Source organism: Aptenodytes forsteri, unplaced genomic scaffold (assembly GCF_000699145.1).
Source record: "Aptenodytes forsteri isolate BGI_AS27 unplaced genomic scaffold, ASM69914v1 Scaffold5, whole genome shotgun sequence".
NCBI lineage: Eukaryota > Metazoa > Chordata > Aves > Sphenisciformes > Spheniscidae > Aptenodytes > Aptenodytes forsteri.
The window spans coordinates 3267983-3294340 of NW_008795672.1; the positions used below are offsets into that span (position 1 = coordinate 3267983).

The 26358-nt window shown below is 40.3% G+C and overlaps 1 protein-coding gene across 2 annotated transcripts in view; it reads left to right on the top strand.

The window, feature by feature from the left end:
- PLCB1 (phospholipase C beta 1) overlaps positions 1-26358 on the top strand; it is a 315759-nt gene that overhangs the window by 206625 nt on the left and 82776 nt on the right. For both annotated transcript variants that reach the window (XM_019472918.1, XM_009282521.2), the window contains exons 12-21: positions 5119-5203; positions 5694-5871; positions 12131-12201; positions 12812-12908; positions 16745-16829; positions 17930-18054; positions 19070-19224; positions 20991-21155; positions 23066-23165; positions 26128-26232. In XM_019472918.1, the coding sequence (XP_019328463.1) occupies positions 5119-5203; positions 5694-5871; positions 12131-12201; positions 12812-12908; positions 16745-16829; positions 17930-18054; positions 19070-19224; positions 20991-21155; positions 23066-23165; positions 26128-26232 (1166 nt within the window). The remainder of the gene's footprint in view (positions 1-5118; positions 5204-5693; positions 5872-12130; positions 12202-12811; positions 12909-16744; positions 16830-17929; positions 18055-19069; positions 19225-20990; positions 21156-23065; positions 23166-26127; positions 26233-26358) is intronic.

Genomic DNA, 26358 nt, shown 5'->3' on the forward strand with positions numbered 1-26358 from the left:
TGGAATAATGAATTATTGCTAAGTGTATTACTTCATGTCCTTTTCCATGCATTGCTGTAACACAGGTTTTTAGCAAAGCAAGTCTGCAAAAGCAGTATCAAGTATTTTCTCTTTCTGAGGCTTTATTGCTATTTATTATTTTCTGCTGCAGTAAATCATCAGACTTAATGTGTATGATTTCTAATTTTGCTTTGGCTGAAAATAATTTCTAGTTATTTTACCAACTGCTACAATTATCCCTTCATTTCTTCACTGGTTGCTAAAGAAATCTGCAATTAGTCATGCCACTCATAGAAGCCTTCACCTAATGTCATGGAATGCTCCTTTTCTCTTTTCATTTACTTGGAATGTTGTTTTTCACCTAGATCTTAAAGATGGACTTTTCCTAAGTATTAACAAAAAATGCTAAGTGTTTTTATAGAATTGCTGTCAAACAAATCCTGACATCAATTCCTACTTTTGGGTGACCAAATTTTTCTTCTGGTTTTCAAGTTACAAGAGTCAGTATTCATGTGTGAAGTGCTGGTCCCGTACAAATCAGTAGAAATTTTGGCATTGGCTTAAACAGAAATATGGTTTTACCCTGTGTTCTGTATTCACGGCTTTTAAACAGACTGCGATTATCGGAGGTAAATAAGTTTTACAACACCACCATAGATATGGCAGCGTTAATCACCACTGGACTTAAAATGCAATTTTTCTTCCTTCTGGTTGATGTTCCTGAGAATATTTTTAACACTTTTTGTCCACCTAGGGAACAAATCACTTATTAGCACATAGCGTTAAACATCTCATTTTGCTTTCTTTCAGTGTTTTTCCTAGAAGGACTCCTCTCTAATATCTTTATAGCATGTGAAGAATGGCAGCGTTAATCACCACTGGACTTAAAATGCAATTTTTCTTCCTTCTGGTTGATGTTCCTGAGAATATTTTTAACACTTTTTGTCCACCTAGGGAACAAATCACTTATTAGCACATAGCGTTAAACATCTCATTTTGCTTTCTTTCAGTGTTTTTCCTAGAAGGACTCCTCTCTAATATCTTTATAGCATGTGAAGAATTTTCAGTTCCTTTACTATAACTCCACTATGTAGTATATTCATTGTTGCCTGTTTTTGTACAATAAGTTGTTTAGAGAAAGAGGCAAGCATATAAGTTTTAGACTATAAAATATTATGTATGCCATCATTTATATTGACGAGAAACCATGCACACTGAAAAAAGGCAGTACTAAGAAAAGATGTGGTTCTATCAAAAAATAGAAAAGTGCCCTGAAAATGTTGAAAAGACCTCAAGAAGACCTTGACGTTTGAAATTGGGCTTGCAAGAAGATAAGCAATCTGCAAATCTGAAAGCAGACACTCTATAATTAGAAATGCACTGATGAAATACCAAAAAGGTTAAGTGATCCTTGAGCAGTATCCATATAAGATTGCTTCCAAGATTAAATTTAATTACAGTTATTCATATTGCTGGTTTCTTGCTGGAATTGTTATTTCAAATATTAACAGGATTTTTATCACTCTTTCTTCCTACACTTTAAATTATTTTAGACTCTTCTGGGAAGCATCTGTGTCTTTGTCTTATGCAGAAGAAGTATCTCTGCAGAAGTGATAATAATATAACGTTAGGAGCAGTAGTCATGCAGTAGTGCCAAAGAGCCTCTGTGATTGACCTTCATAACAGGCATAATACAAACACAGTAAAACAAAGTACAAGCAATACAGTAATGGTAATGAAAACATTACTTAATATTCTTTATATTTCCGTATCTCCAGGTATCATGTTCCCGCTTTATCTTCCCTTGCCCTGGCACATTTTGGGGGCATATATAATTAGTCTATGTGCTCCCCGTCCACGTCTGCACAGTGAAAATCATAAAGCAGATAAAGTCAGCTCTTTTGAAGCAATCAATTTTCATTACAATACATGAATGCTGAGAGAATTTCCAATAACAGGAAATGTGGAAAAGGAAATACCTGCTTTTTTGTTCCGTAACACGAACAGGGAAATACGTTGATGTAGAAAAGTTGGTATTTCAATCTGTGGCTCTGGTTCATAATTTTGAAAGAAGGGAAAATAAAAAGAAACTGATATTCCAACTTTTAAAATACTATTATAGTAATGCATAATCTATACTATTACTAATGGTCTATCTCTTGAAACTATCTATCTATCTGTCTATCTATATATATCTATATATATTTGAGAGAGTTCCTTCTTAGGAGCTTTTAAAAATATCTGTGCATATCGTCCAGTTCACAGAGACAAGTCATTTTGTAATGTCAAGATTTTCCTACTTTGGCCTTGTCTACTACTGCAAGATTTTCTCATAGTATTAAAACCTGTTAGTTTTTCCCCGTAATTTTCCTTTTCCTTCTTTCTGCCTCTGGGATGCAGTGACATTGGAATTTATGCACTAAACCTAAATAATGTTGCATTACATTTTTCTCTTTTGCAAAAATGAAAGTTCTTACCGTGCTCTCTTTGATGTAAACATGTAATTAAACACAGAAGATCAGAAGAATTTGTTCTAGCTGTGGTGATAGTTTGAAATTTATTAGATTTAACTCTTGCTTTTTTTTTTTTTTTGATTCCTATCGAGAGTTCTCTTTGGAGTTGGTGTGCCCCTTTAAAAATGCTGATGTCACATCGAATTATTACGATTTCAATAATTGTGCTCTTCTGATTCAAGGAGATGTCCTTTGAACTTTCTGGGTCCTAAGAGCATGGGTCTATTCAAAATATACACTGGTGGAGAAGACTGAAACAAAATTCGCTATAATAACCCCTAGACCTATAGCAAATACCCAGCCTGTTTGCTTGCTAGAGTGAGGTGACTTTATTTTCCTTGGTAGCTGGCGGTTAGAAATAGCTAACGCACTGTCATAGCCTGATCTATTCTTCCCATCACCTTCTCCCTTGTGGGTTCTTAGTTCCACTGCCTTGCTTGTCTTCATCTTAATTTTCCATCCTCGGCTAAAAGTGGCTTTTAGCGTTTTTGCAGAATTGGCTGCACGCGAAAGAAAGCATTAATAAAATGCTGTAGTGATTTAAGCTGCATGCAACGCTTGCGTAGCTTTGCGGAATAATTTAAAGCCTCCTCGCAATATGTTTTGTCAATGACTGAGCTGATGACCGCTTCACCCTGTATCTGCGTCAAGGGACATCCAGAATGCTGATCTCAGGGAAATTACGTTTTCTGATTCAAATGCCACCCAGCCTTTATCTCAGCTCTGCTGTGGCCTTGCTGACCCCAGGAGGAGCTCCGCTGCCAGGTGCTCAGTTGGTAGCTACTGACGAACTAGACACAGCGATTGTCATACTCTTCAGTTTGCAAGAGAAAAATGAGCGCTCCTTTTTTCCTATGTACCCAGCTCTATTTTGTCATGAAAAATAGCTCCATGGTAACATAACTGCTTATACCATTCGCGTATCTTCCGTGATAGGCAGATCATAATTAACAGTAGTTGAGGAAGTTATATTAAGCAATAGAAACCTGTCCTTTAATCGAGACTTCTCAACAGAGTATCAAAAAAAGAAACTTTTAAAGACACCTAAGCTCGGATGTTACAGATTTTAAACAGGCACGTATAACAAAAATACACAGTCGCCTAAAATTAGAAAGAGAGTGACTGTAGCACTGAGCTGCATTTTAAGATGATTTGAGTAATATTTCTGAGTAGCATAACCTATCTTCAGTCCTAAAACTCCCATCACTGGTGTGCAGGAATTATTTCATTCTTTGGTTGCACTTTGGGAAAATTGATTATAAGTAGAGTTTACTGAGGTTCAGTTTACTTCTAGAGGATGTCATGAAAACCACTGAAGTAATTTACTATGGTAAAATTTGACACTCGATCTGATTTTAAATAAAATTCAAAGATTTTTACAAAAGGAATCTGACCACGTACCCAAACAAGCTAAAATGATCATTGAGCAGCTCCACCTAGCAGCTTGTTACTACATCCAGATCCCCACTAAAAAGGCTGTCCTGATATGTTGGTCCCAGTTATACACGCATAACATGCATGCAGTGTGTAGTTACATGCATATAAAATGCAGTTATACCGGCACTTGATACAGCAATTCTCCAAATCGACATAATACGGCTTAGCAGTAGCACAGTTACATCTACGCTATGACTTCTGCCGGTGAGGATATGTCAGAGGAAATACTTCTGAGTGAGCTGGCGAGAGCACTGCAAGCTTTTGGTGCAAACCCAGCCCAGGAGGTCTGCAGATGGGTCAGTGCTTTGTCGTGGAGCGCAGTGCGGAGGTGCCGCTGCAGCTGCGGGCAGGGCTGCGGCTGGACGGGCTGTCACGCCGCACAGGCACAGCACCCACCTCACACAGGCTAACAAATAGGGTGGGGAAAGTGGGCTGCATTTTGCAGAAAATCTGCAGTAAAACTAAGTGCGTTTTAGAAATCTGTAGTAAAACTAGCTGCTTCTCTACCAGTGTCTATAACTGATGCAGTTTTGCTGGTTTTGAGACCCAAGTAATGTCTTCCGCCCCTTCTTCTGTATGGCTGTGCATCATAGGCATGCTGAGTAAGGTGATAGGTACCCTTGGCTTGGGAAATTTAACCGAGACACCTGCACAGGAGACTGCTTTCTGCGTAACTGTTTTGGGTTTTATGCCTTAGGTCAGGTATGACAAAAAGAGAACGAAATGCAAATGGGGTCGGGGGGGCAGGGTGTGAGAAGAAAGCCAGGCATGTGTATAAAGTAACATAAGGAGGAAAATATTTAAACTTTGAATAAAAATGTTGCCTGAAAGAGGCAAATTCATGTAACGGTTATTTCCCTAAAGGTAACAACTGACAGCCTCATTTTTTTATTTTCTGCTAAGTGCATGGGAAAATATACCTCAATGTTAAAAGTTCAGTTTCACTATTATTTAATTGACTAGTGACTTTACTTCATGTATGATCCTTTTGATAAGTTCTGTCGGAGGAATCAGAATAATTGCATGATCTATCTGGTTCTCTGAAAAATTCACAGCAATTGGATCAGGAAATTGTATCTAGTTTAGGGATATTAGATATTCCACTATTGCTGCTTTCACTCTGTAGCATTAGTAGGACTCACTTATTTCTTTCTTTTGTCCCCTTTAGTCCTAAACAACAGGCAAAAATGGCAGAGTACTGCAGATTAATATTTGGAGATGCATTGCTTATGGATCCATTGGAAAAATACCCGGTAATATGGTTTGGCATTTATCAGATCGCAAATATCTGTGTGAATTTTTATTTAAGTGTTTCAGTCCTGTGTCATTCTTCATACATGGCCTTTCAAAACAGAGTCTAAAGGAGGGGGTTAAACGTGAGCTGTTGGTGACTTAAGCATATAATTTCTGATGCAGAGATTGTTCTGATACAGTGAATTGTAATCTTCTAAATGCAATTGATTCTCATAGCTGCCATTTTATAATGTAGGCTTTCATATTTGAAATAATACTTACTTCGGTTATTACCGTAGACATTTCATAAAGCATTTTTCTTTTCTTCTTAAGTGCCTTCAGTAGCCCTGTTTCATTTAATGTTGAGGTTACCTCTTGTGCAAAATACATTTCATTTTAACAGGGCTTACAGAGGTTACAAAATTATCTTGCAGCATGTGGGCCCTAAGAAATTGCCATAAGCTCATTTCTTTTGTTGTTGTGACAAATTTCTCTTCCTTTTTCTGCAAGCTTGAACCTGGGGTTCCTCTTCCAAGCCCTATGGATTTAATGTACAAAATTCTGGTGAAGAATAAAAAGAAGTCCCATAAGTCTGCAGATGGAAGTGCAAAAAAGAAGCTCTCTGAGCAAGCTTCCAACACGTGCAGTGATACTTCTAGTATGTTTGAACCCTCCTCCCCCGGAGCAGGTATGAATTGAATCTACAAATATATTTCTCCCTAAAACACAAATGCTTAATTACAGCTATAATTCAATGCATTTACATTGCTCTAGCAAGGTAAAGGTACACCAGCGTGGGCCTTACTCAGTAGGAAGCAATGCTAAGTGTCATTGATCCAGGAGTCTGTGGAGGCTCGCGGCTGAGGAATCACTTATGGAGTGACCTAAAGCTCGGTGATGTGTACTAACATTTATCTGCACTGCTTAGGAAGTAGAGCGAGCTGCCAACTCCTCCACCCTCGGGTGCCTTTTCTATGTGCCCAAGTCTGATACCAAATAGAAACATTTTCTTTTTTCTGTTGCCTCTGAGATGTGCCTACCATTTCGTGCCCTTTCTGATTTAACCCATTGCACAGGAGAACTGCAGCGGTTCTGCAGTGTCTTAAGGTTTAGGGTGACTGTGAATGAGATATCTGTTCCTCGGGCAGGCAAGGCTCAACCCGCTGTTGTCTTGCATTAGTTGGGAACACGTCACAGGCCTCTACGCAAAGTGCTATAAGATGTTCTTCTGTTCCAGAGATGGAAACAGGCAAAAATAATACTGCAAAAAAATGCTTGTTACCGTCAGGAATTGTAGGGAATGTAGCCAATGGAAAGCAGTGTTTTACATTTAACTTGTTCGTTATTAGCAGAATTTTTAAAATCAGAAATGAAATAGAAAAGTTACTATAATTTAATGCATATATTCTGCTAATGCCTATGGGATCTGCAGGGGACCATTGTGAGTGTTGGTATGCAAAAATTAGTAAGAGATCGTCTTTGTCCTGAAGAGCTTAAAACCTAACTGGAAAAGACAAAGAGCAGTGCAGAGAAAAAGATAAAGTAAGGATTTGCTCTAAACCACAGGAGCAGATTAGCAGCAGGACAAACAACAAAATCTGTATATCCTGATTCCCAGCCCAGTGTCTGTTCCCTGCACTAGAATTTCTTCTTCCTATTAAGACTGAAATTTTGGATTGCTAAAAGCATAGACATTTATGCCCCAGTAGTAGAATACTTACAGAGCAAACTGAAAGCTCTGCTGGAATATAAGTTCATTACCATTGCCATTAAAAAACTTTTTTCCATTGTTTGTAATTTTTTCTAAACTCTGATTAATTGAGCTGAAAATTTTCATGCTGGCTGTTTGCCTCAAGCTCAATTAAAAAAAAAAAAAACCCTGCTGTATTTGTGGATAACATTGTTTATCCTATTAGAAGCAAAGAAAGAGTTTTCAACTATTGTGTTAAGAAACTTTGAGAAGGGCATGATTTGGTGTAGGGCTTGGATTTCAAAGGAAGATTCATCCCGGTGTCAGGAATGATTTAATACTGTTTTCTTGATTTGCTTTAGACAAATCCCAAGCAACAGAAAAATAAGGGTGTGTATGCCAGCTGACTCCTTTCCAACAGTTGAAATCAACCCTGGGTTCCTAACTCTGCATTTTTGTTACCAGCAGATAGTGAGAACCCAGTGGCAAAGTGTATGTCTTTTGCTTTCTGAGTGCCTGAGCTGCAATAGAGCGTAACAGCTTTGTCTTTCAGGAGCCTCCCTGTGAGCTTTTATAGGAAAAGACCTGGGCTGTGAATCTAGATGTTGATGACGATGCAAGGCAGGGGGCCAGTCCCGTAACAGGGTGTGTAATTGCACAAATGAACTGTGAATATTATGTCTGTATTACCTATATAACAACCTCTGTTAACTGTAGATTGTGAAGATGAACACTTACAAATTAGAAAATGCTCAAAGTGAGATTGCAAAATTGATGTGGTCACTTGGTTCATCTGTGACTGCCAAAATAAATTACTTGTAATCCTTCTGTCAGCCATTGTTTCTCCTTTAGGACCTATGCCTCTTTTGGAGAATGCAGTTAGTCAATATTTTTCCTCTCTCTGTCATTCAATACTTGATCCTAGATGTAGCATCCTCATCTTGCAGTGAATTTCTGTGGGGGTATCCAGGCTGCATATGAGCACTTGACAAACAGCAGTGAATTTATCTGAACAATACCTGTGGGAAGTGAAATAATGTTAAGCCAATTTTATCTAAGGACAGACGAGTCTGAGAGAGCTTAAGAACAGTTTAGGGGTGACTGACAAGGAACAGTCACCAAGACACCCTTCTTTTCACTGCCTCATTCCTTATGTGCATCTCAATATCGGCAACATGTAATGCTGGAGCACTGCAAGCGTTACGCTCCTCTATACCCAGTACCAATTTCTTTCTGGAGCATGAGAGGAGTAATGCAATTAAAGACTCACTAAAGGAAGCCTAATTCTTAACGGTTTGTAACATGAAGCGTTTCAATACTCCAACCTGAACGTAATCTTTACATTTAGCAAGTCGGGCATATTATTCAAATAACTCTATTGTATTATATAGCTCCTGTCAAAATTACTGCTGATCTCCAGGAGAAAGTTGTGCCAATGTAGCCTTCTTGAGATTTTAAATGAGTTTTTTCACAGCAATGCAAACAATACGGAGATCCCTACTTCAGTTGATAGCAAGCTTCACTGTGTCTTACACTGCTTGAGGTCAGATTGAAACCCAAATAAACCACTCTTTTGATATGTTTATAAAACATACCATATAAAAGGTAGGTGCTGGTGATATAGTAGCAGTAATTAAAGGAACAATTCTGAAACGAGCTTTGCAGAATGGTTTGCAAGATGTTCATGAAACTGATGTAAAAAGTAACTTCAATACAGTATAATATCTGTCAGTGGAAAAAGCTTTCCCTAAAGGTACAGCAAAGCTGGCAAAGCAGAAAAAGAATTTCTGAGATAACACTTGTGAGATAGATTGTCATTTTGGTAAACAAGCGTCTTAGACCTGGCTGTTTTAGCACAATGAACAGAAGTAAATAAGATTTTCAAAGAAGTTAGATTACACTGCGTAAAGAACAGTGGCAGTTCTGCGGGTACATACATTTTACCGAAAGTAGGCCTATACTGAAAGTAGCCCAAACTTGCTAATTGAACAGTATTTAAATTTTTGAGCAAATTGTTAATTTCTCACTGATAGGATGACATTTTTGTCAGAGTAGTGGGTGCTGCAAGGAAAGGCTCACAGGAAGACAGAGAGAGAGGGTAGAATTGGCCTCATCACTTCAGGATGACTAAATCAAAAACTGGGTAAAAAGTTTTAGGCTCAGTGTATATAAATTTGCATTGGTACATCGCTGCTGCATGCCAGCTGAGGCCATGGCCCACTGTTACAAAGTAAAATGTTTTAGCAAACTGCATAAAGGTCATTTTCTCCTTTTTAAAAATCAGCAAGTGCTGATGTACGGCCTGTGGAAAAAACAAAAAGTGATTTTTCCCCCCCCAGGATGCTGGTGGCTGCCTAAATGTTATAGAGCTAACAAGCTGCACCAGCAAGTACTGCATTTATAATACATTCTGGCTGTTATTTCAAAGGGGTCTGAGAAAGTAGATTACCACATTCCTCTGAATTTCAAGCAATGTATAACCTTTCATTTTATTAGGCTCTCAATATCTGTCACGCTGCTGAGGCATGGTGAGAATATTTAGCACTCTGCTTCCTCAACCCTTGGTAATAGGGATTTGGCTTGTCATTCCCAGCTCTCCTCTCCTAATCATCTTCCCTTCAGTATTACTGTGTTGATCCCCTCTACCCATCAGCTGGGATTCAGTCTCCTTTGCCAACTTGTTACGTTGCCCAATGAGCACTTTTATGCCTTCCCCACGCTGCCCCACTCCCTAGGGGCAGCTCCTTGAAAGCATCCTTGAAACTGCCCCATTACTCCACTGAGAAGTTTCCTGTGCCCTTCCGCCTATGAGTGATTGACAGTATCTGCGTTATAACTTACCTATTGTGGTAGGGAGCAACATCTTTTTATTTCTTGATATTCTTCTGTCTGCCTCTGTCCGTGGGCAGGCTCTTGTCTCGTACTTGGAGGGCAAGCCCTTGGAGCAGGGCTCTCTGTTTTCACTGTATTTGTATGCCAGAGAGCATGGAGAGGTCCTGTCCTGACCTGGCTTTGCAGTCCCATCTAAATGCAAATAATAATTATGCCATTACAGCTAGTTGTCCCATAGACAAGCTCACACGTACATACTGGACTTGACCTGCAGCACAGCTGCGTATGCCAGCCCACGTGCATTTATGATACACAGTGTCTGTGCCCTCCTGGGAAGGGATAGGAGTGATGGCACAGGGTTGATCCCACCACCCCTGTGGGAGGGTGAGCATGAAGGCATCCACAGCACAGACATCTCCTCAGTCTGGCCAAGGCTTGCTCTGACTTTGTGTCCCAGCAATACAACGGGAAAAGAAGGTTGGGTTTGAGCGTAGGACCATGCTTCTAGGTGAAAGGCAATGCAGATGTAGTCATACTTTCTAAACATTTACTAATTTTTATTCTGTGTTTGCAGTCCTGTGTATTATTTGTCCTGGTTTTGCTGTCTGATGCAGAACTTGAAAATGAGATCTGATCTCCTTGGGAGTTTTCCTGTTAAATATTTTTAAATAAATGAATAACGTGTTGTGTACTTTCCTCCCCGGACACTTCCAGCAAGAACAAGCTATCATCTACCTGGTATCTCAGCAGTGCAAGTTGGCTGAAATCTGCCCGCGTTCCCCATTCTGTGGACTATGCGAAGCGTTATTTTGCCAGTCTGGTTAAATCAGTTGAGAGCTTCCCATCCAAAGACTGTCACTGCAAATCCTGTGGGAGCTCGGCTAGCTCTTCGCAATGCGTTGAGGTTCCCTGAGCCATCCCTTGAGCCTGTTGAGCAATCATGTTATTTTCTTCAATGAAATGTTCAGGAAGAAATGTATTTATGAATAAAAGCTTGACATTTCAACATCCGGATCTGGAAGGAAACACAGCCTGGGTAGTCATCATTTGGTTGTGAAAGGCACGCTCATTATTTAAATCATATGTGCTCTCCATGTTGAGAAGGGGCCCACTGGGCATGATTCAAGGCCTGCTGGAACAAAGAGGAGTTTCTTTATTGACTCAGTGGGCTTTGGATTAGACCCTACATTGACAGGAGGATCTCAGACTGAATTACCATTCTCTGGAGAGTTTGGGAATGCTGCACAGTGGTTAGATTTTTGTGCTGCCAAAATAAAATTGCCACTGCTGAAGAAAGCTGTAAGATTTGTGGAATAAAATCTTCAGGGAGCGTTGTCGATCTTATAGGTGTGGATAGGTGACTGCAGTATAAGTTAAACCTTCTTTTCTAGAGTCTTCTTAAGGTGCACAGTGTATACTTCATGACAGCCAGACCCACAGGAGGAGTCACTAAAGAGAAAGATAAGCTTGATATTCCTTAATGGTTTAATTTCTGGTGCAACCAAATCAAAACATTTTGGAGGCAAGGGGAGGCATTCCTTAATTAACAATAAAGAATCTGTGTCTTGCCCATGGGAATTTGATTAGTACACTGCAATTGGGAGCAAGGCATAAAATGAGTTTTATTTGGTCCCATTTACTCCATCAGTACATTTTCAGGGAAAGGATGAGCCTTATGCATCTTCTTCCCATTATTTGATTTGCGCTGCCCTCAGCCGGTGCATTTGAGCTATGCCACTGGAGTCCTAACAGTAAGGCACACCAAAGCAGTCTGTGAAGGGAATGGAAGTCAAGCTATTGCAGTTAGGCTCCTGTGCCAGATGCTCCCAGTTGCGCTACCTCAGGACATGTACTGCGATACGTTCAGAACAGATGGATTTTGCTGAACAGCCCTTGATACCACAGCACATGAGAATCTCATCCATTTTCATGCGTGATGTCTTCACCCCGTGCATGCTGTTAAGTGTGCACTTCCCAGAGGGGGTGAGGCATTCACTGAAGGTCCTGCAGGGATCCTGCAACAGAGAGGGAGTTTGAACTCACACCTCCCCAACCCCGGGGCTGTGACCCAAGCATGGGAACATCTCCTCAGAGTAGTTTGTGATACTATACCCACACACTGCGCACACTACGCACACCACAACGCTGTTTTCTCAGTGCTGATACCTACCCCGTGATTTCCAAACACTGAGCATCCAGCAGCTGCAAAGGAGGAGTTTTTGTTTGGTTGGCCAATAAGAACTCACGAATGCTGAAGATGGATGAATCCCTCGAGACAGTGTATTTGATTTGTGCTGTGACAAAAAGCACATGTGTAATGTAGTCTCCCTTAAGCAGTGCTACTTGCACATCTTTCTCGAATTTATCGCTGGTAATTACAACTATTGCTTCAGCCAGTAATTATCTTCTGCTTAAAACTTTTCAGGAGAAGCAGAGATTGAGAGCGATGATGATGATGACTATGATGATGACTGTAAAAAGTCGTCGATGGATGAAGTAAGGGTGTAGATATGTTTTATGGTGATGGGTCGATTCCAGCAGCTGTGGGTTGGCTTGTGTTACCAGGAGTGGGACTACCATCTAGTGGAGAAAGAGAGGCAGAGCACTGGGAAACACACCACCAACTTTCTGAAGGTGGTTGTTAATCGGTTTGGAAGCACATCTGTGCTTTGTTTATTTATATTTTCATTTACTGAAGAATAAGAATTAATAGCACCACAGCTGATCTGTTTTAGACAACTGCTCGTGGTGTATTTAGCGTTGTTGGAAGAAAAACTTGACATCAAAAACTTAGAGCTGTATTTATTATTTATTCAACAGCACTGATAAATGTGCTCAGCACTATGCATGTGTAAAGGTAATGCAGTCCCTTCCCAAGGAACCACGTAAAAAGAATGAATACAGCAGCAGTTTAATTAAACATTTAAATTTTATAGCAAATTTTCTTCTTTACTATGTGAAGCTCCCTATGTGAGGCATTGACTACACTAGGCCAGGATCAGTAAAAGATATCACAGTTGATAGAAAACTGGGCTTTGGTATTTGTGGCCTCTGATGGCCACCACGGACAGATCAAAACTGCAGCATTTTCCCTTCTCTGTCCTAGGGTACTGCTGGAAGTGAGGCTATGGCCACGGAAGAGATGTCTAACCTGGTGAACTACATTCAGCCTGTGAAGTTTGAGTCATTTGAAGTATCAAAAAGTAAGTAAGCTAAGCATGAGCAACATCTTGTACTGGAAATTATCTAGCAAGTGTTTGGAAGAAAGTTCTGGAGAAATGCTACTTGGCTTCCTCTCAGTTAGATACAGGCACACGGGCAGAAAATGTTCCCTTGGTATCCGGCCAAATAAATCCATATTTATTTTGAAAACTGCATTAGTCTAAATATCAAACTTCATCAACAGTAACCATGCTGCCATTTCAAAAACATTTTTGAAAATGTTGTACTTACATTGTCTTTGTTGTCCATGATTGAAAAGTAACTTAAGCAGTTTGAGAAAAGTGGTCATAAATATTCCTACGGATTGAGCAAGTGCTTTATATTTTGCCTCTGCTGCTTTTATAGAGGATTCAGGGTAAGCAGAGTCTGCCTTTCCCCTTATGCAAATTCACTCTTTCCTGCCTCTGTGTATTGTATAGAAAAGGCCATAATTTCATCCCCCGCTGGCTTTTACAGAAGATGCCTTGCTAGGAATGCACTCACTGGCATCCTCAGTAAACACTGCAGCATCGTTTCCTTTCTTGGTGCAGAACCCCCTGCTGTTTGCCTGCACTTTTTCACTTTGTTTTGACAGGTTTCAATATGCTCTTGGAGCTTTTTAGTTAAAGAAGTGTACAGCATTTTAATTTATTATGGATTTGTGGAGGCCTTGGCAGAGGACAGGTAATTGGTGCCTAAGTCCATCTCTGTATACAAGATTTTGCATTTACTCACAATGAATAATAAACATATAAGAAGTTATCTACCTGTTCATTTGTATGTGGGTATTTACACAGACATACACACAAGCATTGACAAAATCCTGCAGAGAGCTGTGCTTGTTCCCTATAGTAGTGTCCCTTTGGATGTTTATAATCTCCTCTAGCTCTAATGAGAGTTACAAGAGCGCAGTGGGAAGGAGTTATTCCTTCTGGAAAGGAAGCCATGTGAATCCTAGCAGGTCAAGTCGATGCAGCTGTTATAAAATTGTCTTGTGTAGATTTCTTCTGTTCACATGCCTGTGCCTTTCTGAGTTTTGTCTTTTGTAAAGAACTGCTGAGGTCCAGATTTTTTTATCCTAAGTCTTTATGTGACCTTTGAGCAATCATACCTTTTCTGTGAACTCGTAATGTTAAGGAATTAATATTTCTGGTGTTTGTGTCGAAAAAATCATTATGTGGTAAATGTGGCCAGTTCGTTAAAGCGGTGGCCTTACGTGGTAAATGTTGCTGGCTGGTTAAAGCAGTGGGCACTATAGCATGGCTTGTGGGTTCTGGTCTTAGTCCTGGCCTGGACTCACTGCTGGACCTTCATTAAATTCAGTGAAGATGAGCTGAATAAAGGAGGAGTTAGATGAGGATTGTTTTTTAATTTGCTGCCTATCCAATTGTTGCCCAGATTTTATTTTTGCTCACCTGACTTCATTTCCCTAAGTGTAGAGCTCCATATTTGTCTTTTATACAGTTTCACCATTTCAGTGTTACAGCATTTTTCTAATTTAGTATTTTCTAAGTCAGAGTTTGTTTTGATTTGTGATCCTGGCCTCCACGGTGATAACAGTACCTCACTGCTTCTGTCATTCACACATTTTTAAAGTGCATTTTCTGGTCTTGCATCCAACTTCTTAACAGAAATATTGAATAGCACTGGACCTGTAACAGTCCCCTGATTGCACTCACTAGATACGTTCCCTCTCTCTGACAGCAAGTAGCTGTAACTGTATTTTTTCAAGTTTTTCAGACAGTTTTTCAATGAGTTGTTTGTCTACTCTGTAGTGACTTCCTCCTGATAAGATAGCACGGTGTATCACAAGAGAGAAATGTCTCTCCCGCACAGTCTTTTCTTCAAAGGGCAGGTTTCTTAATCCTCTCCAGGTAGTACAAGGAAATAATTGTTCTTATTTTAATTAGGAGTTTGATTAAGCCCTGGACATTTAGTAACCGAATCATTTAACAGCCACCAGTTCTGGTTTCCTACAGATGCTCTACTTTAAGATAAGGCTGAGAGATACAGTATATACTGTATCTCTATACTACAACAAATTCTAGCACCTATATTCTAAATAGAATAAAACCACTATATATGAGTGTTGCTAGTGCTATCCCATTAGTAAGGGGGAAGGATGGAGTAAGAATCATCTCAGTGCCTTTATAAGGAGCTGAGATGGAGGTGAGCTGGCTGCAACAGAGTCTGGAGAAAGAGAGGATATTGCTTGTTGGAAAGGAAGAGGAGTGGTAGGAGGGCAGCCTCTAGGGAATGGCAGGAATCTTTTGCCGTTAGGAGATAACAGCTATGAATAATGGCAGTAGCATGATAGTTGCTAATTAGAAAGAGGGACCACAATAAAGTCTGAGTCCCAGCTGTCCTAGAGGGAGAGAATCACTTTTGGAACACCACGGTCACCCTCTGACTCTTCAGCGTACACTGAGAATAGTTTGTAGTTCACAGGCTGGCAGCACATTTTCCTCTCTTGTTGGCCTCAACAATCTAGCTCCTCATTTCTTTGGATCCACTGCTTCCTTTTTGGCTTCCTACAAGGAAAGCGCCCACCTGTTTCTGTCCTGCTTCTCTCTGCAAGACAAGTGCTTTGGTTCAGTTTTATCCCTCTCCTGCAGCTTCGCAGTTTGACTTCAAGGAGCTGGCCGGGCTGGCCTCCTGGCCATCCCTGGATTACTGCAGCACAATTACTTCTAAAACCGGATGAGGGCAAGCCTCTTCTCTGCCTTATTGTTTGCTTTCAATAAAGTGGTGAGGCTGGAGATTTCATGTTTCAACACAGGCACTGCTTCCCTCATTTTTAAACAGAGCAGTGCTGAGATATCTAGTGGATATGACCTCCCAGCGCTGTGGCCCCTTCTAGGCAACCTACACAGCTGATTGTGGTGAAATGGGAAGCTGTTATTTTACAGGGATCCTTACTTTCTGTTCAAAAGTGTAAAGGAAAAAATACAGAAGCTAGAAGGGTCTTGATTTAGGCTCTCTGCTGTAGCATGTCACATGGGTACACAGAAAGGCTGTGCACACATCAGGCAAAGGTGAGTAACGAATGGTACACGAATTAATGTTTAGTCCTACTGAGTTAGAAGCTTAGGAGGAGCTTTCCACCACTGTCAGGTCAGAAAGTTTGACCAAATTAAAGAGGTCATAGAAGCTCCATATTAGTTCGGGGTTAGGTCTGAAGACCTGCTGGGACACAGGAGTGTACCTTCAGGCTTGATTAGATAGCAATGTTTCCATGACTGCTTGAGACAGATGTGACCTTACCCTGACAGACTGAAGATAATGAGAACCGCTGTAGGCACAGCTAGTGCACTGTTTAGTTTAATCTGATACGGACATTAGTTATTGCAGCTTCAGATTGGCTCAAAGCCCTTGCATCTGTCTGCAACGACAATCTAGAGATCCAGCAGGGCCCTCTGTGTTCCCCGCTGTCCCCCCACAAAAGCTGACGCTACAATACCTGTGCGTCACACCTGCGAGCTTTGGGCTCTACCTCTCAAATATATCAACATGGTATTTTGCAAGAAACATGAGAGATCTCTGCCCGTGCACTGACTTTCTGTTGCCCTGTACAGTAGCAATCCTGGGCAGTACCAATGCCCTTAATTTGGGCAGCGCTACGGTGAGTTCAGATGGGGCTCTTGAGTATGTGCAGAGTGAGCTTACTGCTGTCAGCAAACAATTGTGTGTGTAAATTCTTTGAGATCAAGGTGAAATGAGCTGGTGAGCAGTAGATGGGATAAGGGGACTGAGACTAAACCAGTTGTTTGCAGCTCGTGTTGCATATGATTTCATGCTCTAATGTGTCACTGTTTTTATTTCCCCTTTAAACTTTCAGAACGCAACAAAAGTTTTGAAATGTCTTCCTTTGTGGAAACCAAAGGGCTTGAGCAACTTACAAAGTCTCCTGTGGAGTTTGTGGAGTATCCTTGACTTTCAGAAAGCTGCTTTCTTAGCCTTTCTATATCTGAGATCTGTTACAGGGCTTTTGAAATTTGGAGACAGGAGCTGGGGAAATAGGGAACCCAAATGAAATGTGTAGATTTGACTGTCTTCCTAGATGAATTAATTGGCCTGAGTTCTGATGAGCTAATTTAAAAGCTGGTATGAGTCCCCGTGCTGTGGGCTAGGGCTAGAGGGAATAGGCATAAACTACATATTGAAGACCTGATACTTCGTATTCTCATTGTTAAATTTATCATCCTATATGAGGTGGTATGAGTTACGGTGAGCGAATTGTCCAAATGTGGCTGATGGTTTTTTGCAAAGCCATACGGGAGAGCTTGCTTTGCCATCATACCTCTAGTTCTAAGAGCACTGAGCTGTTTTATTGCCACACAATTCTTTTTCTTTTTCTTTAGAGTTTTTTTATAACTTCTAAAGAAAAGCTAAGGAGCATTCTGTTTAGACCTTTTGATGTTTCTCAATGTATCTCATCATGGCTGCAGTTAAGAATGAATGGTCAAGATAAAATAGTGCCTTAAAGAAGATTAATGGAAAGCTATTTCCACAGATAACCTGCAGCATGTTCTCATCTCTGAGATTTGTGGACTCAACTATAAGAAGCGCACACTCATCATTTCTGTGTGTATGTAGAGGCCAATTCTAATGCTTATGCCAGAAGAGCACTTACTTTTTAACTGAGCACCTCTTCCCCCACCAGAGGAAGACTCGCTCTTTACAGCTATTTGGCCTCTATAAATGCGATCTTAGGAAAATCCCAAATTAGTAACCATAATGATAAATGGAATTTTATGAATGCTATCTTTTTAATGCATATGCCTGTGCTATTTCCTCGCTTATTCTGAGTACTCTGTACAGGAACACACAGCACCTTTAGTTACCCCGTATGTATCATATCTCCTACAAAATTGTGGACCTCTGGAAGCGTTATGGTTGCAGAAATCCCATAAGGAACCCACTGCCATTCTGTGAAGAACACCTGCATTTAAATATTGCAGTTGCACTTCTCTGCAAAGTGATTTTTGTCACACGTACTATATCTTAACTACTCACCATTTAGATACAACAAAATGCAGCTAAGCCGAATTTACCCAAAGGGAACACGTGTAGATTCTTCGAACTACATGCCACAAGTCTTTTGGAACGCCGGCTGCCAAATGGTTGCTCTTAACTTCCAAACTGTAGGTAAGTTATGCTGGTCTCTAGATTTTGTAAGCTGTACCTTACCGCTTCTCTGATACAGTTTCTGATTCGTAGGTAGGAAAGACTTTATGCATCAAAAGATGTCTAGTGATTGAATGATAATTAACAGAGCTGTTAATTAACATTTTTAACACAGTTTTGGGGTTTTTTTTAACTACGAATATTCATAATTACCATGTTGTAGCTAGTATAATACGCATACGTAATGCCCTCCATATTGTCATCACTTGTAAGTCGTTACCATTGAGCAGCATTTCAGGTCTGGCAGGGATTTTTTTCCTGTGTCTTCCAAAATCTCAGTATATCAAGGCATAAGGGACTTCGACAGCAAATTCCACTTTAAAAGTGAGTGTTTGAGAAACAAAGACATTTGGGCTCCCAGATGCACAAGTCACTTTTGAAATAGAATGTGTTGTCTTCCAAGGCTATGTCTGTTCTGAGACATACAAATATTTCCATCTACTGCATCCCAGGACATATCCTGGCCACGTTCTGCCTCTGGGCACATGGTACCATTCCCTTTTTCCTTTCCAGTTGTGCCCATGTATACACCTCCTTTCCGTGGAAAGCAAAACCCTACACAGGCTGGGAGTCTGCAGAGTAATAAAAACTTCTTTGGGCCAGTTTCAACCAAGTATCAAGCACCCAGTGTCTGACGTTAGAAGGGGTTAGAAACATAAGTACTCTGCTGGGTCGGGTACAACAGTGCAACACTGAGGGACTCAAAACCTAAGTTTTGAGGCTTCTTTTAAAATTTGAAAATGTTATCTATTGAGTAGTTTCTGAAATATGTCTTACAGATGTCTGTCTTGTCAAAAGAATCCAAGAGAGTGGCTGCAATCACATCTGAAACCTCTTATAACAAGCAACAGTATGCCATAAATAGCTGTTTACATTATAGTCGGCTTGAAATTACAATAAATAGTATTATTTTATTGCGTTTTTTAAATTGCTATCTAACCAGAACGTTATTTTTATCAATATTTTTAACACTTAGATTTGTCTATGCAAATAAACATGGGAATGTATGAGTACAATGGCAAAAGCGGATACAGATTAAAGCCAGAATTCATGAGAAGACCAGACAAACACTTTGATCCATTTACTGAAAGTATAGTGGATGGAATAGTAGCTAACACCTTGTCTGTCAAGGTATGTATGCAGCTGGTAAAACTGCTCTCATGACAATGTTAGAGCATAGATACATTTCTGTTATGCAGTGGCCTAGCAAATGACCATACAAAGTCAAGAAAATAAAATGCATTTCATTTCCTGGAGTGACATTTCATTTTTAAATTGCAGAGGATCTTCTGCCTCACATTTCTTATTGTAAGATAAATTAATGTATTTTTATTGTATGTATTCTTTTCCATAGAAGTAATTGGGAAGTGAATGGATTTTAAAGTAGTTTGGCAGTGTTTTTAGTAACAAAGAGCTGAATTTAAAACACGCTGTTATGAAGTGGTAGGTTGCGCTGGAATAGCTAGAACAGTACACTGTTTAGTATAAATAAATTTTCTGGTTCTCTGTAAGTTCTCCAGCAGAACTGTGGAACCATAAATGTCAGCTGCAATTCATTGCCAACTTGCTTTTCTTCGTTCCTTTTTAAGGACCTCTAATGAAGTTCAAGGACCACCAGGAACCTGCAAATTGAAAACCACTTGTATGAATGTTTAGAGGGATAGATTGCATTGGCTATGACAGCATCACAAATTTATACTTGGTATATCTCTAGTTATAAAAACATAAACTTTCTGAAATCCTGTTATTCCTTTAATGGACTTGTCCATTATAACAGCGTCCGTATTATAGAATCCACCTGCAAAATATCCTCCTGTTTTCTTTTAGAGAAAGCAAGTATTTCCTCTCAGGCTGCAGACACAAGCGTAGCAGAGCAGTGCTGGGAGGGGTATGAATAAAGTAATAATCTGATGACATGCATGGTAGGAAAAGATGACTGTGTGGGAATGACCTTTTGTGGTGACCTGTAATCATGGAAGCTTTCAGGTCCTCCTGTGGGTTTAGAGGCACTTTCTTCTGTAATTTTAGTAAATGGAGGTGGAAGTCATTCAGTAGCTATTAGGAGATGCACAGCATTTTTAACAGGAATGAACATCCAGGAGTCATGAGACAGCTGTCAGAAGTCAGCTGCTTCTGCCTGCCTGGTGAAGACTCTGCTGGTTATAATGTCAATGCCCGTAGGAGAGGCGGCTGAGAACGGATTAAGATTTGCTTTAGGCAAGCCTGAATTTGTTCAAGTACAGTGACACTGCTACATATTCCTGTGCCTCTTCCATTTTCTGAAGTAACTGCGGACCCTTCTTTAACTTTGTCAAACTGAGAGTTGTGTTTCCTGTCAAAAATAAGGATTAGAAAAGACAAGCTACTTTATAGCTGTCTTGTTTTCATAGTGAAACTCCTCACCCTCTGTGAAGAGCCTTTATTAGAATACCAACTTTTTAGCTTGTTTTCTCCCTTGCAGTTAAAAACATATGTAGTTTCTCTGCTGCTTATACCTCTTTTCTCCCAGCATTTTTTGAACCTGTTGTTGAGACTGGATAGAAACGAGAGTTCTCAAAGATACTGCGTTGTGGAAATAGGCAGCCAGATTGAGGAGTGAGATCCAAACGAGTATTCCTGCTGAGGGAAGGGCAGCAGCATGATCTCAACCACATTATCGCTCATGGGGGAATTCAGGACCACAGGGTCATAGGAAATCAGGCCTCATAAGTTGTTTTTCTGTGTCTGCAATACTAAACAGTGGGGTTTTTTGTTTATTGTGGTTTTGGTTTTGTTTTGGTTTTCTTTTAAATGCCTACTATCTGATCATTAATGAGAATTAGCCATCTGCATTTCAGCCACTCATTTCCTAATCCACCAAAGCGGTCTCTAGCGATCCTCCTCTGTTTTGGTTTTAGATAATTTCAGGTCAGTTTCTTTCTGATAAAAAAGTCGGTACCTATGTAGAAGTTGACATGTTTGGCCTGCCTGTGGATACAAGAAGAAAAGCTTTGAAGACCAAGACCTCTCAAGGCAATGCAGTTAATCCCGTCTGGGAAGAGGAAACCATAGTGTTTAAGAAGGTCGGTGTAACACTTGCTTCTCAAACGTGCATTGTGCTTGTTTTATCACTGTCCAGTAGAGGAATTCTGTGGATTAGTGAAACTTTGCATTTGTTAGAAAGAAGATAAGGAGATTCCAAATAGTTGTTTCTTGAACTGTTTATTGTTAACCACTTTTGGTGTAATTTTGCTACTCTAGTCAGGCCAGCTCCTACTAAAATAACTGAGTGTAAAGTCACCTTGATTCTTTCACTGACACAGCTGGAAACAGCAGACGTGTCGGTGCAGTGCCATGCTATGACCGAGCAAGCACAGATCCCAGAAGCAGTTTAGCTGAATTGCCATTTTGCCTTGGCTGAACAGCCCTGCTGGAAAGCAGGTCCTGTTAACCTGCGAGCAAGGCGATGTGAATACAGCTATAACAATCTGGCTGTCCAAGCTAACACATTCAAAGCAATCTGTTATCTCTGCTTAGCGCTAGATTGTGCTGTATAAATACAACCTAGGTGATGAAACCACATAAATCTCATCCACTTGAAATGAGACGTGGGCTCCTGAGCTACTCGTGCAATTTGAACGATGTTACTCAGACTCAATTCTCTAAACTTTGAGGGAGCAGAAAATACTGAGCATGTTTTAGGATTGTGCAACGTGAATGTCTTACTGTGCTTCACAATATACGTGGCAGCCAGTTTTCTAACAGGATTTCTGGGGGTTGCTTATTGGGCACTGTGGTTAAGTGGATCCTGAGTCCAGGTGTTCGTAAAACAGTTTCTTTCCTATTTCTCTAGGCAAATGTAGTTCACAGAGATGTTTATACAATTGGTACTTGCAGCCGGGCTTTCTAGGGAGTACAGCCCTTTTCCCTGAATATTTGGCCTTCTGAATGACTTTCCTTTGGCAGCCTGCCAGCGCTTAAGTTTGGAAACATCACTAGCATTTTTCTTCTCTAATGAGCTTCTAATTAGTGTACTTCATTTCTCTATTTAGTTAACGATCGTGCCTGACTGCCTCTGTGCTCAGAGAAGCATAGATTACTATTTTTAGTAATATTGAAAATAAATTAGAGAAACTCTTCGTTTTGGGTTGATGCTTTGGTTTTTTTTCTATCATTGTCTAGATGAATTTTAGCATATGTTCTGAAAAAATGCGTATCCGTGCCCAGGTTAAAAAGATGTGTATTTGTATGTATATTTGCATTAAGTGAGAAAATTAGATGAATTATGCTACACATTCTTTTGAAGTAATATTGAAGATTCCTATCTTAGTAGGGTAGTTTAAGTAACCTTTTTTGATTTCTTGTTTTCTTTTTTCACTGTTTGGCCTTCTTTCTTATGTAGTGCCAAGAAAGCGTCCAATGCTAGTAAATGTCCTGCCTGATTAAACCTCTTTAGCCCAGCCAGTGAGTGTGCTGCAGCACTGGAAAATTCTACTGGGGTTGACATGGTTCACGTAATTCATACATTCACACTCTGCAAAACAGGTTGAGTTGCTTGTTGAGTTTTCGACACTAATATGCCTATCGGTGACTTTTCTCAGAAGTAAGTAATCCCATTGGCACAAACAAAGGAAGAAAAACCACGTAGGGCTGTGAGTAATGAGCAGAAAACAGAGTGGCATTCAAGTGCGATAGGAGTTGAGCTGCCAAAGTCCCTTGTATCGTATTGAAAGTGAAGGGTCAGATTGCTGGGTTCGACATACTACGCACACGTCCCACGTCAAATTTCTTGATTGAAAAATGTTTCTATGAGTTATTTTGACACACAGGTGCATACACCCTGACCTCTTATATGGTAAGACCTTCCTATGCCTGGGTAGATGTTACTATCTGCTAGACTGAACTTTCTCTTTCTGTCTGCTATATAGCCTGTCTGGAAGGAGCTGTTTCATTCAGAGCAGAAAATTAATAATGCAACAATATTGCCTTCTAGGTCGTTTTGCCTTCCCTGGCATGTTTGAGGCTAGCAGTGTATGAAGAAGGAGGGAAATTTATTGGTCATCGGATATTACCAGTCTCAGCAATTCGACCAGGTAAACCTTTTTTCTCCATTGGGATGGACATTATGTAGTGAAAAGAAGCAGCAAGCCAGAATCCCAGTGCTGTAAATCATCGGCCACTCTGCAGATTTATAGCAACTGGGGATTTGAATAATCTATCTCAACTTTGAAAAGGAAAATACCATACCAATTTCAGCAGAAATTTAAATTTGTAATGAACCAGGAAAACCAACAGAATTAAGCATCAGAGGCATGGCTGGCACTTACTAGTCTCCAGTAGATCAACTGCACGTTCACAGTTTTATGTTAAAAAGTGCAATTGTACACTTTTAAGAGGAAAGAGGGCAGCAACAGCCAATTTTGATGTCATCTTTGCGAGAATGGGAGATAGCTGGGAATGAAAGCAAAATACGCTCCTCTAATGTAATTTTTACACGCGTGCAAGGACTGACCTATATGCAAGCTGTTGTATCTCTGCAAAACCTTTAAATCAACCCAAAATTACTCTCATCTTTATTGCTGAAAATTAAAAAAAAAAAAAAAAAAAAAAAAAAAAAAAAAAAAAAAAAAAAAAAAAAAAAAAAAAAAAAAAAAAAAAAAAAAAAAAAAAAAAAAAAAAAAAAAAAAAAAAAAAAAAAAAAAAAAAAAAAAAAAAAAAAAAAAAAAAAAAAAAAATCGTCACTGGTCTCTTCCAAATCATATAATTATTTCTATTATAATTAGTGGTGACTTAACTGAAAATTGTCTTTGCAACAACTCAGCCCTTATTTTGCAGCCCAGAGATTTGTTACAGATCATGTTTCAGAAAGATGCAGTGACATTCGCATTTTGAGCAAGAGAAGCGTTCGACTTCAGCGCCAGCTTTTCCAGTGAGGGGAGGGGAGGGGAGGAAAGTAAATTAGGGCAAGCATATGGGCCATAAACATGCTCCCAGCTTCACTCACACTGGAAAAGGAAGAATATCTGTATTTACCCTGTACCTTACCTAGCCAGTCCCAGCAGTAGCACAAAACTCATATATTCCTGTATCTAACGGTTGTCCATATTATTCCTGGAGACCTGACCTCAGGTAATGTATAAATCAGTCCCTTCTCTTGTGGCAGGTGATGTCAGGGCTCTTCTAAGAAGAGCTCCAAGTGGTTTTGTTTTAGCTGGTGTGGGTCGCATGGGCTCACTGCAAGCGCAAACAGGCTAGCCATGGGAGGTGGCTGCTGGGCATGTCACTGCTCCAGGAGTTCCTCACCAGTTGTCACTTCTCTTTCCCTTCTCCTTCCCTTCTCTCTACCCTGCTCTTGGCCATGCATCCCTGGCCATTCTGTTGTGCCATCTCTGCCAATCTCCACATCTTTTTTGTGAGCCAACTCCGCTTACCAATCCAGCAGAAAACTCTCCACTGCTTTCTCCTGGCTTACTGGATATAATTGCCTCATGGAGGATCTGCTGAGCTCCAGAGGAAGATAGGCGATTGGAGAGGAGAAAGGGGGATGTGAATGCTTTCCCTCTTCTGGTGAAAGTGAACTCTTACCGTGGCTGATCCCCTTTCATGGCACTCGCCCTTCATGCAGCACAGAGTCCATTCAGCAGAGCACCGAATCGTGTACCTGCTTTTCAGCTTGTGCTTTTTAGAACAAAGGCCACTGTGTTAAATCATACAAGGACTTTCGAGAGCTTTTACCCGCAGGCCTATCTTCTGTCCTTTTCACTCCAGTAATCATTACTTTACAGCATGCAATGGAGAACAACATGTTGATTTTAGTTTGTGTACATGCTGAACATTTGCTGGAGGAGCTTGAGGGAACTGAGAAACATAATTAGTATGTAATTTCTCTCTTCTGAGACATTATTGAAAACTGTATCATACTGCCACACAAATCCACAGAATTACCATTATTCCCAAAGCAAGGATTTAACCATTACTTGGAGAGGGAGTTGTTCACATCAGCCAAGTGAGGATCCCCCCAGATAAGTGCATCCTGCTCATGACTTGTATCTTGACACTACCCGTACGTGCGGCTCTGTTATCGTGCCTTAGAAGAACAGCTTCAGCCATGGTGTGGGAGGCACCAACTTGTGAGGCAGAGGATGCAGCTTTGCAGCACTGTGATGCTGTAACAGTTTGCTGGGACTGAAAGTCCCTTTCTCCCACCCCTACCTGTGCACTTCCATCACTGTCTTTAAACTGGCATTAATACGTCTGACCTTATGGTGAGGCATTTTGGGGAGCTAAATTGATGGAAGACTGTTCACCGTTTCTGAGGGTTGCTTTTTCCAGAGTTTAGCTTGCTGAGCTGCCTATCTACAAAGTCAGAAAAGTGTCAGTGCGCAAGAGAGGTGATGGTGGTAGGTGGCTGGGAGAAAGGGTTTGGGGCTGCCCCATCTGTGGTGCCTCGCCGTTAGCTTGGCTAAGCTGCACTGTAACGTGCGCCCTTACTCTTACAAGACAGCCAGCGTTCAAAACAGTCTGAAAATACTCTTTTTTTCAGATGTATTTCTCAGGTTGGTCACATGATAGGGTTCATACACACACACACTTTGTAGATATAGTGCCACATTTTCTGTTTTTTAAATTAGATACTGTGTTGTGGATGGACTATTACATCTCAGTTTTACTTGGCTGTTCAGATTCCTGAGTATTACAAGGGTCGCTTTTGAAAATTAAATAAGAGCTCTGAAACTAAAAAAAAAAACAATCCAGCCAAAGGTAATAAAATAGAATGCCTAAAAAATTATATAAATGACACTTTTTAGCATTATTCACAGATGTAAAAATAAAGGGAAGTTACTATTTTAAACTGCAGTGTCATGTGCCTTTCTAACAGTCCCCTGGCTGTATACTTAGCACTGAAAGCCTTCAGGTAAATCTTTCCCTACCAGAAGTCCCTGGGGTTGCTTGCTCAGTTGGAGCCACACTATAAATAACAAATGCTAACACAATTACATTGGAAATGCCTGTGGAAGAGTTCATGCTCTGAACTGGTCGTTTCTTATTTTGCAGGCTATCACTACATCTGTTTGAGGAACGAGAGGAACCAACCTTTGACACTGCCAGCTCTCTTTGTGTACATAGAGGTCAAAGACTATGTACCTGATACTTATGCAGGTAATTCTGTGACATTTTCCTACTGGGAAATATAAAGGTTAATTGAAACGCAAAGTGAATGTGGTGTAGATGACTTGCCATATCGGGATAACAGTCCTGTGAACAAACCTCTGCACCTGCTGGATC